General features: G+C 38.0%; 2 protein-coding genes across 3 annotated transcripts; one reads left to right on the top strand and one right to left on the bottom strand.

Moving 5' to 3' along the window:
* Positions 1-90: 90 nt before the first annotated feature.
* LOC140801393 (uncharacterized) lies at positions 91-3,246 on the bottom strand. Its single transcript, XM_073156494.1, has 6 exons — positions 3,084-3,246; positions 2,408-2,488; positions 2,088-2,216; positions 1,115-1,177; positions 715-839; positions 91-456 (listed from the first exon to the last, which is right to left on the bottom strand). Exons 1-6 carry the CDS (start codon positions 3,177-3,179, stop codon positions 264-266), a joined length of 687 nt encoding a protein of 228 aa, XP_073012595.1. The 5' UTR covers positions 3,180-3,246; the 3' UTR covers positions 91-263.
* A 133-nt stretch (positions 3,247-3,379) lies between these two features.
* LOC140800752 (SEC1 family transport protein SLY1-like) lies at positions 3,380-13,912 on the top strand. 2 transcript variants are annotated; one of them, XM_073155583.1, is made up of 13 exons: positions 3,380-3,600; positions 3,677-5,103; positions 9,076-9,116; positions 9,998-10,055; positions 10,149-10,259; positions 10,527-10,664; positions 11,539-11,608; positions 11,683-11,738; positions 12,112-12,237; positions 13,015-13,154; positions 13,234-13,306; positions 13,402-13,476; positions 13,555-13,912. In XM_073155583.1, exons 1-13 carry the CDS (start codon positions 3,570-3,572, stop codon positions 13,882-13,884), a joined length of 2,676 nt encoding a protein of 891 aa, XP_073011684.1. In that variant the 5' UTR covers positions 3,380-3,569; the 3' UTR covers positions 13,885-13,912. The 2 variants fall into 2 exon arrangements, 1 of the variants encoding a protein (XP_073011684.1); XR_012111301.1 differs by lacking the exons at positions 9,076-9,116; positions 9,998-10,055; positions 10,149-10,259; ... (6 more) ...; positions 13,402-13,476; positions 13,555-13,912 and adding an exon at positions 7,308-7,572 and having other exon boundaries at positions 3,677-5,597.
* Positions 13,913-13,916: the final 4 nt, after the last annotated feature.

Genomic DNA, 13,916 nt, shown 5'->3' on the forward strand with positions numbered 1-13,916 from the left:
AAAAGAGAAATACAAGGTCCATTTACGCGAAAGCTTAGCAGTTATTTAACAAAATCTCAATAAGCTACCTCATACAACACAATCTGATAATTTCGTAATTTTGATAAAAGACTTATGTTGCAATATAGAATGGCCAGATGTTATCTGTCTATTAAGCAGTTGCATTCAAATACATGCTTTTGCAAATGATTTCGGAAAGCAAAATGATATCAACGAAATAATTCCACTCTTTGTCTAAGATAAGAAATGCAAATAATTCCGTATCATATGACTTGGCGCAGTTCTCCGGTGAACAGGGCAAAATTTCTGTGTTCAGATAAGATGGAAGATACTGTCACTTCCTTTATTTTTGAGACAATATCCTCCTTACTGGAAGACGGGTTTTCCTTCACTGCATTGAGTACTGTTTGCAATATTTGAAGAGGATCACCATGACTGACAATAAGAACTGTACATCTGCAGAGATTAATGTGATGCCTCTTCAAATTAGATTGACTATTAGTAATAGATCAAACTAAGGTGCAGCAAAGAATTTGAGAACTTGCATAGTGCATACACAACTTGGGAAGCGGTGAGCTAAGATACTTCAAGATGAAGCTCATGCTTGTATCAAGAAAGCAGAGAAATGATATCTGAAGAACACTTGATCTTTGTTTAGCTTGAGAATGAAACTAATGGAGAATAGGAGTAGATTTCAAGGAAAAAGTTGCATACCCTTGAAACTCTGCCTCAATAGCTGCCAGAGCAGTAGCAAGCCGAGAAGCAACATCGGCAACACTTTCGCCACCTTCAGGTGACCTGAAAGGATCTTTCTCATCAAGTGCCCATATCTCAGCATACTGACAATGAATGTGCGAGTTAATTACTAACTGAACAAAGATACATACATATATATACAAAGTTAAACTTCAAATGAATATATTTATCATTCTATGATTCTGCTCTGATTCATTGTCTTTACTTTTGAGGTTTATATATGCCCACCGGAATGGGTTTGATTAGGTAAGCATGTTTGATTTACTTGAGTTTATCTAATCTACAAACCCTTCACAGGAAATAGTTCAAGCCATCAACATGATTATTTTATTATATAATAAAATTAAAATGAGCTCACCTTATCATGTGAAAGTAGCTCAAATGATGGTCCAAAATACCTTTCACGGATTTCTATCATTTCCTACAGAAGACAGAACAAATAAGTTCCAAAAACAAGAATAATGACAGTATTAAGGTAATCAGGTGAAAGTGAAACCATGAATCATGATTTCTAGGAGATTTCAACATGAAGATAGCATTAACTTAAAGATGAAAAGCCTTCTTTCTTAGGCAAATCGGTAACCAAGATTTCCATGAATTATACTTCCAACTTTCATGGTTTGTCAGGCTTTGTCAAAATAATAAGCATTTCAAGAATCTTCAAATCAAGTATTGAAGGAACAATCAAGTAGATGCAAATGCATTCTGGTCCATGCACAGAGTGTTTAAGAAGCAATAGGAACTCTTTCCAGCTGTGAAAAGTGGAGCTTACTTGAAAATGGACGGTTCAAGACAGTAGAAGAGATGATAATGCATAAACATATGATACTGCAAAAAAATGGTGTACATAAAGAAGGAATTACAGGAATATTTCAAATACGGAATAACAGAAATAAAACTAGGTAGATCTATCATAGAAATGATATTTTATCTTACTCCATATTATGCAGGCATGATGTCAATTCAACAAGCTCAAGGATTTCTAAGAGACTATTCCTTTGTCATTGAATTAGTGTAAGATGTCCTCTCACTTGTCTATAATAGCCTTCTCACGACATGACATATATAGGCTGTGAATAAAACCAACAAGATGAAATCTCATTGCTTATAATTATATTCTGTGATGCATAAACCAAGATGTAAAAAGGTTATTTATAAGCCATTTATATTCATGCTCAAAATTGCCTCTGCCTCTCTTGATTCCAAAAGTAATAACCAGCCCTAAGGAAACAAAGTACTCTATTGTCATGAATTAAATCTATGAATGTTAAGATAAGAAGTTCCAATGGAAATCACAGCCAATCTAAGATGTGTGGATGTAAGTTACTTACTTTGCACCTAGAACTTTCAAATGAGATGCCCAATACACTAGCGACTACTTTAGCAGTATCAACAGTTCTTGCGAATGGAGAATAACAAATTCGGACATCATCTGGCAGAATATTCCTTTCCTTCAGGACCTGCATACATACAATCTTCTTGAGTTCTAAGATAATAAGTATTAAGGCAACTAAAAGCACATTCAGACACTGTCCCACCATTTTCCATAACTCGGCCCAATAATATACAACATAACCATGAACAAGTATAGTTCAACTCAGTAATCATTATCAATGCAAGAAACTCAATGATATCTTATAAAAATCACTACCTTTTGAAGTAATTCTCCAGCCAATCGTGCTTGGTCAATACCTTGAGAAGCCAATCCAAATTCTGGGTTTGTACCATTTTCCTGCAAAGGATCGTACTGATTATACAGGGCCAACAATAATAAAAGGGCATTCCGAAGACACAATGTAATATATCACGTAAATACAGAATGAAAATTTTCGATCTCATGCATCTGAAAGAGGGAGTAATATAGGAAATATTCTCTTTTTTTTCATGATTTGGCAGCGTGATCAATTTACTGGAAACAAGTAAGGTGAATCCACATGATTTGAAATAATCTCTATCAGATACATTAAGCTTGCATAGTCGATTCCAAGAATTTGGGATGCCAATAATGGTCAGATTAACAATTCTGCCTTGCTACTGTTATTATCCTCTTCCCTGTCCCATGAGGGAAACAAAAGTAAGGCAAGCAGTAGGAAAAATTATCATCTTTTGTGTGGATTCCATAGGAAAAATCGAGCTTCCACATATAAAATAATAACAAAATGGTACTTAGATATTTCTTAAAAAAAAATAAAAATAACAGAAAGAGAGCTCCTGGAATTAGATTAAAGAAAGAAGCAACTACAGATGTATACACTGCCTTCTAATCCAAATCAATTCAAGGGAAAGAAAAAGGAGAGAAGGCGAAGAGATTTCTTGGAGAAACGCACCAAGGAAGAGACGATGAGGCCTCGTTCGTTGGGAATGCTCTTCCCATGCCTCAGAATCCAATAGTTATTGCGAAGAAAGCTGGGCCTCTCCGCCATTTCCACAAGCCAAGCTTCGGAGGAGAGAAGAGAGACGAGAGAAGAGGAGAGGAGACGAAAAGATGGGGGGTGGGCGATTGTAGCCGTACAAGCTCACTTAGAAGGACACGGATGTCATTGTGAGAATAAATACATAAGAGAAGCATCTGAAGTCGGTGATGCTTTAGCTAAGTTGACGACTTTAGAGTAAACTCCTGTGCGTTTATGTTGTTGAAATTCCCAAAATAACCGCGGCTTCGCTCCATTCCATTCTCTTCCTCTTCCTCTTCCTCTTCGTCTCCACTCTTCTTCCCCGTTCTCAAATCTCCAAGATCTAGATCTAATCCTCTTTTGCCTTCCCCAAAACCCTAATCTGATTTGATTCAGGAACCCTAGCTTCTCCTTCCGATCATGGCGCTTAATCTCCGGCAGAAGCAAACGAGTAAGTACCCGATCTCCTCTACTCTCTCCTTTCCTCTTCCCCCAAACCCTAACTCCTTTCTCCTCATTTTTCCCAGGTCTCATCATTCGTATGCTACACCTAAATCAATCCCCAAACTCTAGCGGGATCTCTTCACAATCCACAAATGAATCCGAGGAAGTTTACAAGATCTTGATCATGGATTCATTCTGTCGATCCATCCTCTCCCCCTTGATCCGTGTCAACGACCTCCGCAAGCACGGGATCACACTTTTTTTCTCCATCGACAAGGAACGGCAGCAGATCCCCGACGTCCCCGCCATCTACTTCGTCCGCCCGACCCCCGACAACGTCGAACGCATAGCAGCCGACGCCGCCCGATCCCTCTACGACTCCTTCCACCTCAACTTCTCCTCTTCGCTCCCCCGCTCCCTCCTCGAGCGCCTGGCCTCCCGCACCGTCGAGACCGATTCCGTCGCCCGCATCTCGAAGCTCTTCGACCAGTACATGGAGTTCATCTCTTTAGAAGATACCCTCTTCTCGCTTGCCCAACCGCAAACGTACCTCCAGATCAACGATCCGGCTGCCGGTGACCGTGAAATCGAGGAGATCATCGAAAAGATTGTGAATGGGCTTTTCGGCGTTCTTGCAACGCTTGGCATTGTGCCGGTGATCCGGTGCGCACGAGGTGGGCCAGCAGAGATGGTCGCAGCAGCGCTGGATAACCGGCTACGTGATCACTTGCTCTCAAAACAGAATCTTTTTACAGAGGGTGGTGGGATGGCCTCCGCCTTTCAGCGCCCTGTTCTTTGCTTATTCGATCGTAATTTCGAGCTCGCTGTTGGAATCCAGCATGATTGGAGCTACTGCCCGCTGGTGCATGATGTGCTAGGTTTGAAGCTGAACAGAGTTACTTTGCCCGGTGAGAAAGCCGCCGTTAAATCTTATGAATTGGATGACTCGGATCCCTTCTGGGTTTCGAACAGTTGGTCTCCATTCCCAAAAGTTGCCGAGGAGATTGAGATCCAGCTGAGTAAATATAAGCAAGACGTTGATGATGTGAACCGGAGGACTGGCGGGAAGGATGGCATTGAGTTTGACGGCACAGATCTGATTGGTAATACAAAGCATTTAATGAATGCAGTGAACTCACTTCCAGAACTCACAGAGCGCAAGAAGATGATTGACAAGCATACCAACATTGCAACCGTCCTATTGGGCCATATCAAGGAGAGGTCTTTGGATGGCTACTATGACTGCGAGAATGACATGCTGACCAAAGGCAGTGTGGATCGTAATATGTTGTTGGGATTTCTCAGAGGGAAAGGAACTAAGGAGGACAAGCTTCGGCTTGCTATTATTTACCTTCTTTCTTTTGAGGCACCGCCATCAACTGAATTGGAACAGATAGAAGCTGCACTAAGGGAGTCTGAGGTGGACATGTATGCATTTCAGTACGTGAAGAGGATTAAGTCTTTGAATACATCATTGGCTGCTTCTTCGAGCTCAGCTAGCAGGAGCAATATTGTTGATTGGGCTGAGAAACTTTATGGACAATCCATTAGTGCTGTGACTGCAGGTGTGAAGAATCTCTTATCTGCTGGGAGACAACTGGCACTGACGAGGACAGTGGAAGCCTTAATGGAAGGGAAACCAAACCCTGAGGTGGATTCTTACCTTCTATTTGATCCTCGAGCCCCAAGATCAGGATCTGGAGCACAATTCAAGGGACCATTCAGAGAAGCTATTGTCTTCATGATAGGTGGTGGTAACTATGTTGAGTACAGGAGCTTGATGGAGCTAGCGCAACGTTCACAACCGGCCAAACATGTGATATATGGGACAACAGAAATTCTCAATGGGGTGGAATTTATTCAGCAGCTTGCGGATTTGGGGCAGAAGATGGGATTGGGAGGTGGTGGAAACAATCCATCCAAGTAAATAGCATGTTTTGGATATGATATTATCTTGTAGGTGGTGTGAAGGAAAATTTGTTCAGATTTAGAGACCACTGGAGGGTATTTTTATCTGAAAACTCATATTCCCTTTAAATACTGTGACCTGTTATTTTTGTTTCTTTTATCTTTCCTCACTTGGAAGAGTTTTTTTTGCTACCTGCTATTGATTTTCTTTTCTTTTCTTTTTTAAGTTTAGATTCAGAATCAGTAGATTGCAATAATTAAGAAGTTACCCTGTTTCTAATTTAGAGTTACTGATTTCGAATTGTTATTGTGAAATATAGAAGAAAACAGTTTACTACTGTCATGCTTCTTTATATTGAGTACACTATTTCATTTTGGGCAGCATGCAATAAGTTTTGAAACTCTGGAATAATGCTTATTTTACTTATTTTAACATTGTGTCTCTTAAGTTTCCTGCAGAATTATATGATTTAGGCAGGTATTCAGTTTCTTGCAGAATAATATGATTAGCCATGTTATCACTTTTGTAGTTAATACCAAGAGTTTTCTAAGAGCAAACAAATTCTTTTGTTGTTGTTCTTCTGGATTTAATATTGCACCTGGTGATACAAACCCTGTGCATGGCACTTGGCTTCATGAAATTTCATGTAATGTCTTTCAATGGTTTACTTATACAGCAAAATGACCTTTATTCTCCTGCTTAGTTATTGTTAAATTGATCCAGTCAGCGATCATCTTCCCCCATCATTGCATTGTGCATGCAGATATATGCATGACCTGCTTTTAGCCGATTATTTATGAAAAAGGAACTTCCATTCATGAAATGGAATGATTGGTATTCATAGGTAATAATTTCCAGTAAATCCTATCAGCAGTGAGGCTAAATAGGAAAAGCATATGCAATTCTTCCTTTTAGATGGTGTAAACAGTGCAGCAATTATCTAGAGATCAAAGATATGAGGAGAAGATTAATTGACACAAGTGTTTATGTATATGAATTGCTCCCTAGATATATGGTGCATTATAGGTAATAATGCTTTTCCTAGGATACATATTAGAGAGGGACAGGATAGAGTTGCATCCTTTTGTAGTTACTTGTCGAAGTCTTAAAAGTTCCAAGTCTTGGAATATCTGCTTATTGTTTTCAGAGGTTTTCTCTTTTGCTGGGCTGCTATTTTTCACTTACTTCGAGATTTTTTCTCAGTTTTCATAATATGGATGGGCCAGATTGCACAAATTTCTAGCAGTATTTCCAAATTTTCTCCACTAAAGGTTTGAAACCTCAGAACCCATTTTGTCTCAGGATAAATGAGTCCATTACAATTTGGAGTAGGAGAATAGCTGTTATTGCAATGGGTAGTCTGAAAGCATTGTGATTTGGAGGGAGCAAGTGCACTACTAGGTTAAACAGGATTTAGACAGAAGTACCACATGTCGATGTTGAAGAGTAAGTATATGGTGAAATTCATTATCTTCACATATAGTGCTTAGGAAGTCGAGATCTTTTATCTTCACATATAGTTGACGGAAAGAAAAATGTGAATCTAATTTCATTTGGGGTTTGTTTGTTTGTTTTGATGCTGATGTAAATTTCTGGAGATGGAGCACGCCTGTGTTCCTTTCATTGTAGATATGCACCTTACAACGAAACGTCCTTTAGCAGCATATCTGCAGTGCAATTTGAGTTGAACTATTCTGGGATGAAAGCTTTTCCATTTTCGTCAATGTGCATTGCTAGATTTAAGTCATACATTTTCTCATATAACGTTTTCTCTCTCCTGTAAAGTTGTTAATTCCTTTGCATAGGTGCCCGCATCTCCCAATGATAAACTCCGTCAAGGGCCTACCAGGTGGCTGGGATCCAATCTTGCTATTGCCAGCGTGATGGGGATGAAAGGTTTTTGGCGACGGGATTTTACCTAGCCAGCAAAGTTGTGATAAAAGGAGAGATAAAGGGAAAAGTACCAAAGAATGGCATTTCAATTCGTTCTTCTCAAAATTTTCTTGTGTTATGATTTGTATCGGACTTGGCTTCAGATTTCATACTTCACTCCCATTTTTTCGTATTTAATACTGTTCTCTTCTCCATACAGAGCAAGGAGTGACCTTTTTTATTCCGCTCTCTTGAATTTGATCGTCTTTCTAGACTGTAGCGTTAATGTGCAGGCTGTTAATTGCTAGTCCATGTCCGTCTTTGTGCACAAATGTTGATACACAATTGGGCCCTAGTTTCTCCAGTATCTCTTACAATGTGAAACAAAGTGGCCAGAAGCTATTCATAGAGTTTAAATGTGATCAAGTTGTTGGCTCCTAGAAAGAGATTTTTTTGTTGTTGTTGTTAAACTTAAGATGCATTTAAGTGGATGTGTAAGCAGGGGTGTAGACAAGTCTATGTTAAGTTGAACTCAAGTTGGACCAGAACCAGCTCGAGCCGAGCGCAACTAAGTTTGGAACTACACTATTTTTAAGTAAGGCTGAATCAAACCTATTATTCAAGCCGAATGGTTGAGCTCAAACAACTAAATCTTAAAACAAGTTAAAAACTTTTGATATATATATTCTGGTTCAAGCTCTGCTCACCTAAGGTTTAACACAAGCCCACAAAAATTGGCAAACCCATAAAAATTTACAACCCTTTAGGAGCAAGGAAAAGCACTGAGCTAAGACGTCCACACGCAAACATGCTCACATTAACTTAACTCTCTCTCACAAACTTTATTTATTGAAATAGACTATAAAATGCATTTTTTAATCACATAAAATATTAAAATATTTAGTATTTTCTTTTTCAAGAGACACTAAACATAATAACATTTTCAATTCATACTTAAATTGGGTATACTAAATTTATGTCTTAGTAATTTTTTGAGATGTATTGCCCTGCCACTATAGAAACATTGATAAGGTAGTCGACAGCGAATCATCTTCTAAGTAAAAAGTACTAATCAATTCAGTGATTTATTCCCGATCTTATGCCGTGGATGCTGAGCTATGAAAAAAAATTCTTTTGATATAAAGTTTATGATGTGATCTAGGTCGTAAATAAAGTTTGGAGGAGTACTAATTTAGTCGAGAAACTAACTCATCAAGCATAAAACCACGAAAAGAATCGAAATGAAATAATAAACACTGCTAAAATTACCCTCACTTTCTCTCCAATGAGACAAATAGTAATAAACAACTGAAATTATTATTATTATTATTATTATTATTTTAACAGCTGAAATTATAATTCAAATTTGATCCGATCTATGTCGCCATTCGAACAAAATAGGTAGGGTGCGATTTGTGGATTAGTTAAATGCCAAGGTTCGAAATGCAAAATAAAAGGAGTCTGAAAGATTAGAACGAGGAATAGCTGGCATGGAAAAAGGAAATAAAAACGATCCGAAGCGGAAGAAAAAGAAAGGAGAAGAATAGACGAACGAGCGAGGGAGGAGCCCTCTCGTCGCGGATGGCCTCTTTCCTCTCTCCTCCTCCCCTCTCATTCTTCTTCTTCTTCTTCTTCTTCTTCTTCTTTGTCGCCCTTCTTCTTCGGCTCCCCACCTCCATTAATGGCGCCAATTCTTCCGACCCTTCTCTCACTCAGATCCCTCGCGATCTCTACCATTCGAGGTAAGCCGGCTAATTTACCCTTCCAAGTACGCGTCGCCCTTTCTTTTATTGGATTGGTCTCTCCTTTTTTTAATGTCTCTTCTTGATTCCAAGTGGATGCGTGTTTATCTTGAACAATTTTCTGAGAATTTAAAGATTCTTACAACCAGAAAATCATTTCTTTTATTGGATCATTTTTAGATCGATATCCTTGACTCAAAATGGATGCGTGCAATTCTTGCAAGTTTTTATTGCTATTGGCTTCTTTGGATTGATTGCTTCGTTCTTCTAACGTTGGGGTGCGTGTAGATTTGAGCCAATCCATGTCATTAAGCTCGTTCAAGTTTCTTGCCGTATAGGATGGATTAGTAATTATTTGATGGACATAGCGTTAACAGTGTTTCAGTTTAGCTAGCCTTTTGTTCTTATGTTGAATTCTTTAGATTGATATAACATTTTAGGCGGTCGTTTCTGACGTCCTCTTGTGATTTAAAGCGGGTATTTAAGATGTTCAATTTTGCATAATCTACTAGTAGAACACATTATTCTTGCAAGATGTTCTCCCTATAGGCTTGTGGATTGGATGGTTCTTGGATTGAATTTGGATCGTTTCACTTTCTCTTGCCTTTTCTTCCTATCAAAAGGCTTCTCTGGAGTGATTGTCCTCATTTAGGGTATCATTTACATTCTCCTCTTGATTATAGGAGGATGCTTGTAAAGTTGACCGAATCCCTTTCAGAAAACAAATAATTCTTGAAAGTTGCTCTCTTATATGTGAAAATAGACAGATCCGCTCTTCGATTGGCCTTGATTTGTTTTTGTTGAACATAATGTTAACAGACAGTTCTGCTCTTTTTTTTTTATAATCAAGATGTGTAAGCTTGTAGATTTCTTCCTGACAGTGATGCTTTATTGAGCGAGGTTAGCTCCTTGGTGAAACGGCATCCCGATAGGTTGAGCGTGAGTAGTTTTTAAGCCATTTCCCGTTGGTGTTTGTTGGCTAACTTTTTGGGGACTAATTTGTCATTTGCGCTTTTGGATGATGTTTCATAGATGGAGACCATGCGAGCAAGCAACAAGGCCTATCTAGCCGAGGTAGTGGTTATTACATACAATCATGTGGTGAAGCAGATAGATGAGAAGTCCAAGTATCGGATCCTTTTGGTGAGTTATCATTTTATTTTTGCTTCGCATCCCGCCATACAGTTTGAATGGACAACATCTTTTTTTGTTTTGGTATTTTGTATTATCCTGCAAAAGTTATTGGTGATGTTCATAATAAAGAGTGAAACCGATCGAAAAGTTCACGCTTGGAGTTTTTGAATCCAAATGATACAAATACAGTTTTCAGTTTTACAATCAATAATTGTTTGATGTTGCTATGGATTTTTAATTGCTTGCAGTTTTGACAAAAGATTCCTTGTCTTCCAGAGCTTTGGTCAGCATGGAAGGGAACTTATTACTTCTGAGGTTGCATTCCATCTGCTTTCTTTTTTGACAGAAGAGCATGCTATACCTGGCATCAATCTAACATCCTTTGAGAAAATGCTGGATAAACTTGTGATAAAGGTACAGGAGAGTAGTTTCTAACTTTGAATTTGTATATAATAGCTACGGTATTGTGTAGAATTGATAGAAATAAATTGTGAATTTTGGCATTGAAAACAACAAATCATGTGTAATGTAATACTATTGAAATTCTTATCAAGCTAGCTTTCCATTTTTCTTTTTGGAATCATATTATGACCCAAACATTAGTTCAAACCCTTTAAATTGCTTCTTCCTTCTATCTATTCTCTTTCTTCCTCCAATATACTGCTCTCTCTCTCTCTCTCTCTCTCTCTCTCTCTCTCTCACAAACACACACACACACCCTTTCCCATATTTCATTTTTGTGTATTGGCTCTCTTCATCTCTCTCATGGGTTTGTTATTTCTCTAAGAAATGACTCCCTTGGCACCACATTCTTTTCTCCCCATCAGATGTATATGGAGTTGAAGAATCCAATGCATCAGTTAGATTGATCACTTAGGCATCTATTGATCCATATTTTGACTCTATTTGTAGCTTTCGTCCTTCTCTGATTGTTACTCCTGGGGCAAGAGTTCTAAGTTGTTAATTGAATAATTCAATATATAGGCCTATCAAAAAGAATTGAGCAATTTGTGGAGGCCAATCATTCTATACTCTTTTTATAGCTTGTCATCATCATAGATTATACAAGGTCATTAGCTTTTTATTCTACAGTATAAGGAAAGTAACTAATTAATATAATATGTTTGACAGTTCTGTATATGTAGAACAATGTCATGTTATTATATTATATGTCTATTGTTTAGCAGTTCCATAGAATACTGCTGTTTAGATTGTCTTTTATATGAAATGAACAAATGGTTGTCAAAGCAAAATATAGATTTAGTATAACAGGGAGTTTGATCTGTAGGTGGTGCCAATGGAAAATTTAAATGGTCGCAAACGTGTTGAAGCAGGAGATCTTTGTGAGAGGAGAAATGGTGCTGCATATGCTTTCAAATTATGCAGTTCATGACCATGCATCATTTTGCTTAAATTTTCTGGTTTCCTGCAGGAAGAGGAGTTGATCTAAACAGAAATTGGAGTGTTGACTGGGGAAAAAAGGAGAAGGTTGGTCTATTACGTGTTGCTCTCTAATGCAGAAGCGTAATATTTCTGAAATTGGCATTGTATATCTGTCAAATTTTATTTTGTGTCGTGACCTCTTTAAAAACTTGTCCTTTTATTGATCTCATGTCTCATTCAGATTTGTGAAAGAATCAGATAATTGAAAATAAGAAGACTTTTGCATAGCTAGGTCCTTTTTTTAATCTAAAGTAACACATTCTGCTTATTGTGAATGGCCACATGTTGCAGAACTTTACAGCTGTACTTTCTCGCTTTCTGCTATCTTGATCTGCTATAAGTTATTCGAGAACTATGTATAGACATCTAAGAAACAATATTCCTATTTAAGAATGATATTCTGTTTATGGTTTTACAGGACTATGACCCATATGAGGAAAATCCCGGTACTGCTCCTTTCAGTGAACCTGAGGTTCAAATAATGCGAATGCTCTCCAGGTCATTTGATCCACATATTTGGGTGAATGTACACTCTGGAATGGAGGTAATCATATCTTTCTCTTGCAAACCTTTATTTTGTTGGTCTGTGACAACTAAATTGACCCAGAGGTTGGTCAAGGTTTAGATGAGCTTTTGTCTCAGAACAGTTAGGGTGTTGGCCATGCTGGGCTTGGACTTTTGTATTCAAAATAGATGAGTATAGAACTAGTTACTTTCCTGCCATTCCTTATTCCATGGGAGATGCATAGCTGCAATATCACGTGATGAGCTAATCACATATAATATTGGTGCAAGTCAGCAAAAGCTAAGCTTATGATCCACTGGTAAGAATTTTTTTTTTTTAAAAAAAGGCTTGCCTAGATAAAAGCAAAATTTAGTTATTTTGTGTAATATATATGGAGGCAGTAAAAACCTTCTTTGCCTTTAGTCAGTTAGCCGTTCTCTTTGCATTGATCTATTCCAGATGTGTGTTCCATCGATATCCTGCTTCTTTGCATTAATCTTCCAGATGTCCATGAACAGTATAAAATAGACATCCCTCTGAAAAGCATACTCTGAAGTCTGAACCAAAAATGGCAGATAAGTTGCATCTCTTGTGTTTGATTGAGCACCAGAACAATGTTCACAACTCAATCTATTATACTTCTTCCCAACAGTTCAGAATAATTAATTTGGAATTTTAGATATTTATGCTCTTCTTTATATTTATAAGTAGATTGGAATCTTACCGTGCTATAAAGGAGGATAGTGCATAGTCACTAATGAAGGTGGAATGTTGCTATTTTAAATCCTTCATGTCATTCTTATATGAATGTTACAGGCTTTGTTTATGCCATATGATCACAAGAATACCACACCAGACGGAGTGGCATCGCATTTGATGAGGTCGGTCTTAAAGGTCTTGAACCATCGGCACTTTCAAGACAAGTGTTTAGTTGGGTCAGGGGGGGGCTCTGTTGGGTAAACACTATAACAGAGCAACTTTAATTTTGGGCATCCAATCTATTGCCAAATTACAAGCAACAATGCTAATTTCCAGGTATCTTGCACATGGAACGACAACTGATTACATGCATGATGTTGCCAAGGTGCCGATGGCGTTCACCTTTGAGGTTTGCTAACAGATGAATTCTCGCTAACAGATGAATTCTGGATTGACCAGTTATTGCTACTAAAATTCGTCTTTAATTCACTTCATGATGCGCAGATATATGGAGATATGTTAGCTTCGTCAAATGACTGCTTCAAGATGTTCAATCCAGTTGACAAAATCATCTTTGATGTACGCAGATCCTGTTAAAGTATTACTATCTCATGTAAGTTGAATAAATGTCTAACCAGAATTTGTTTTGGTTTTCAGAGGGTTGTCGACAAATGGTGCATGGCATTTCTGATGCTTTTCGAGGAGGGGCTGAGCAGACTAGATAATATCCAAGCGGTTTCCTCTACTGCAGCGCAGAAATGGGTTCCTATTGGTGACCATTCATTAGATGGTAGTAAGACAGGAAGTAGCAGAGAAAGCGGCAGGACGGAGGGCCTTGATTTTGGTATCCAAGAATTAAGAACTTATTTTAGGTTATTTATGCTATCTTCAGTATTATTAGTGTTCATGTTTTGTTCAAGAATATCAAAGAACAAAAGCAGACAGGGAAACTCCACTATCTCATCTGTTACAGTTATGACAGGCTAGTTAATTTATTGAATGCGACTTTCAAACACCTT

The sequence above is a fragment of the Typha latifolia genome, chromosome 14, assembly GCF_019914945.1.
Source record: "Typha latifolia isolate L0001 chromosome 14, TyphaL0001v2, whole genome shotgun sequence".
Lineage (NCBI taxonomy): Eukaryota > Viridiplantae > Streptophyta > Magnoliopsida > Poales > Typhaceae > Typha > Typha latifolia.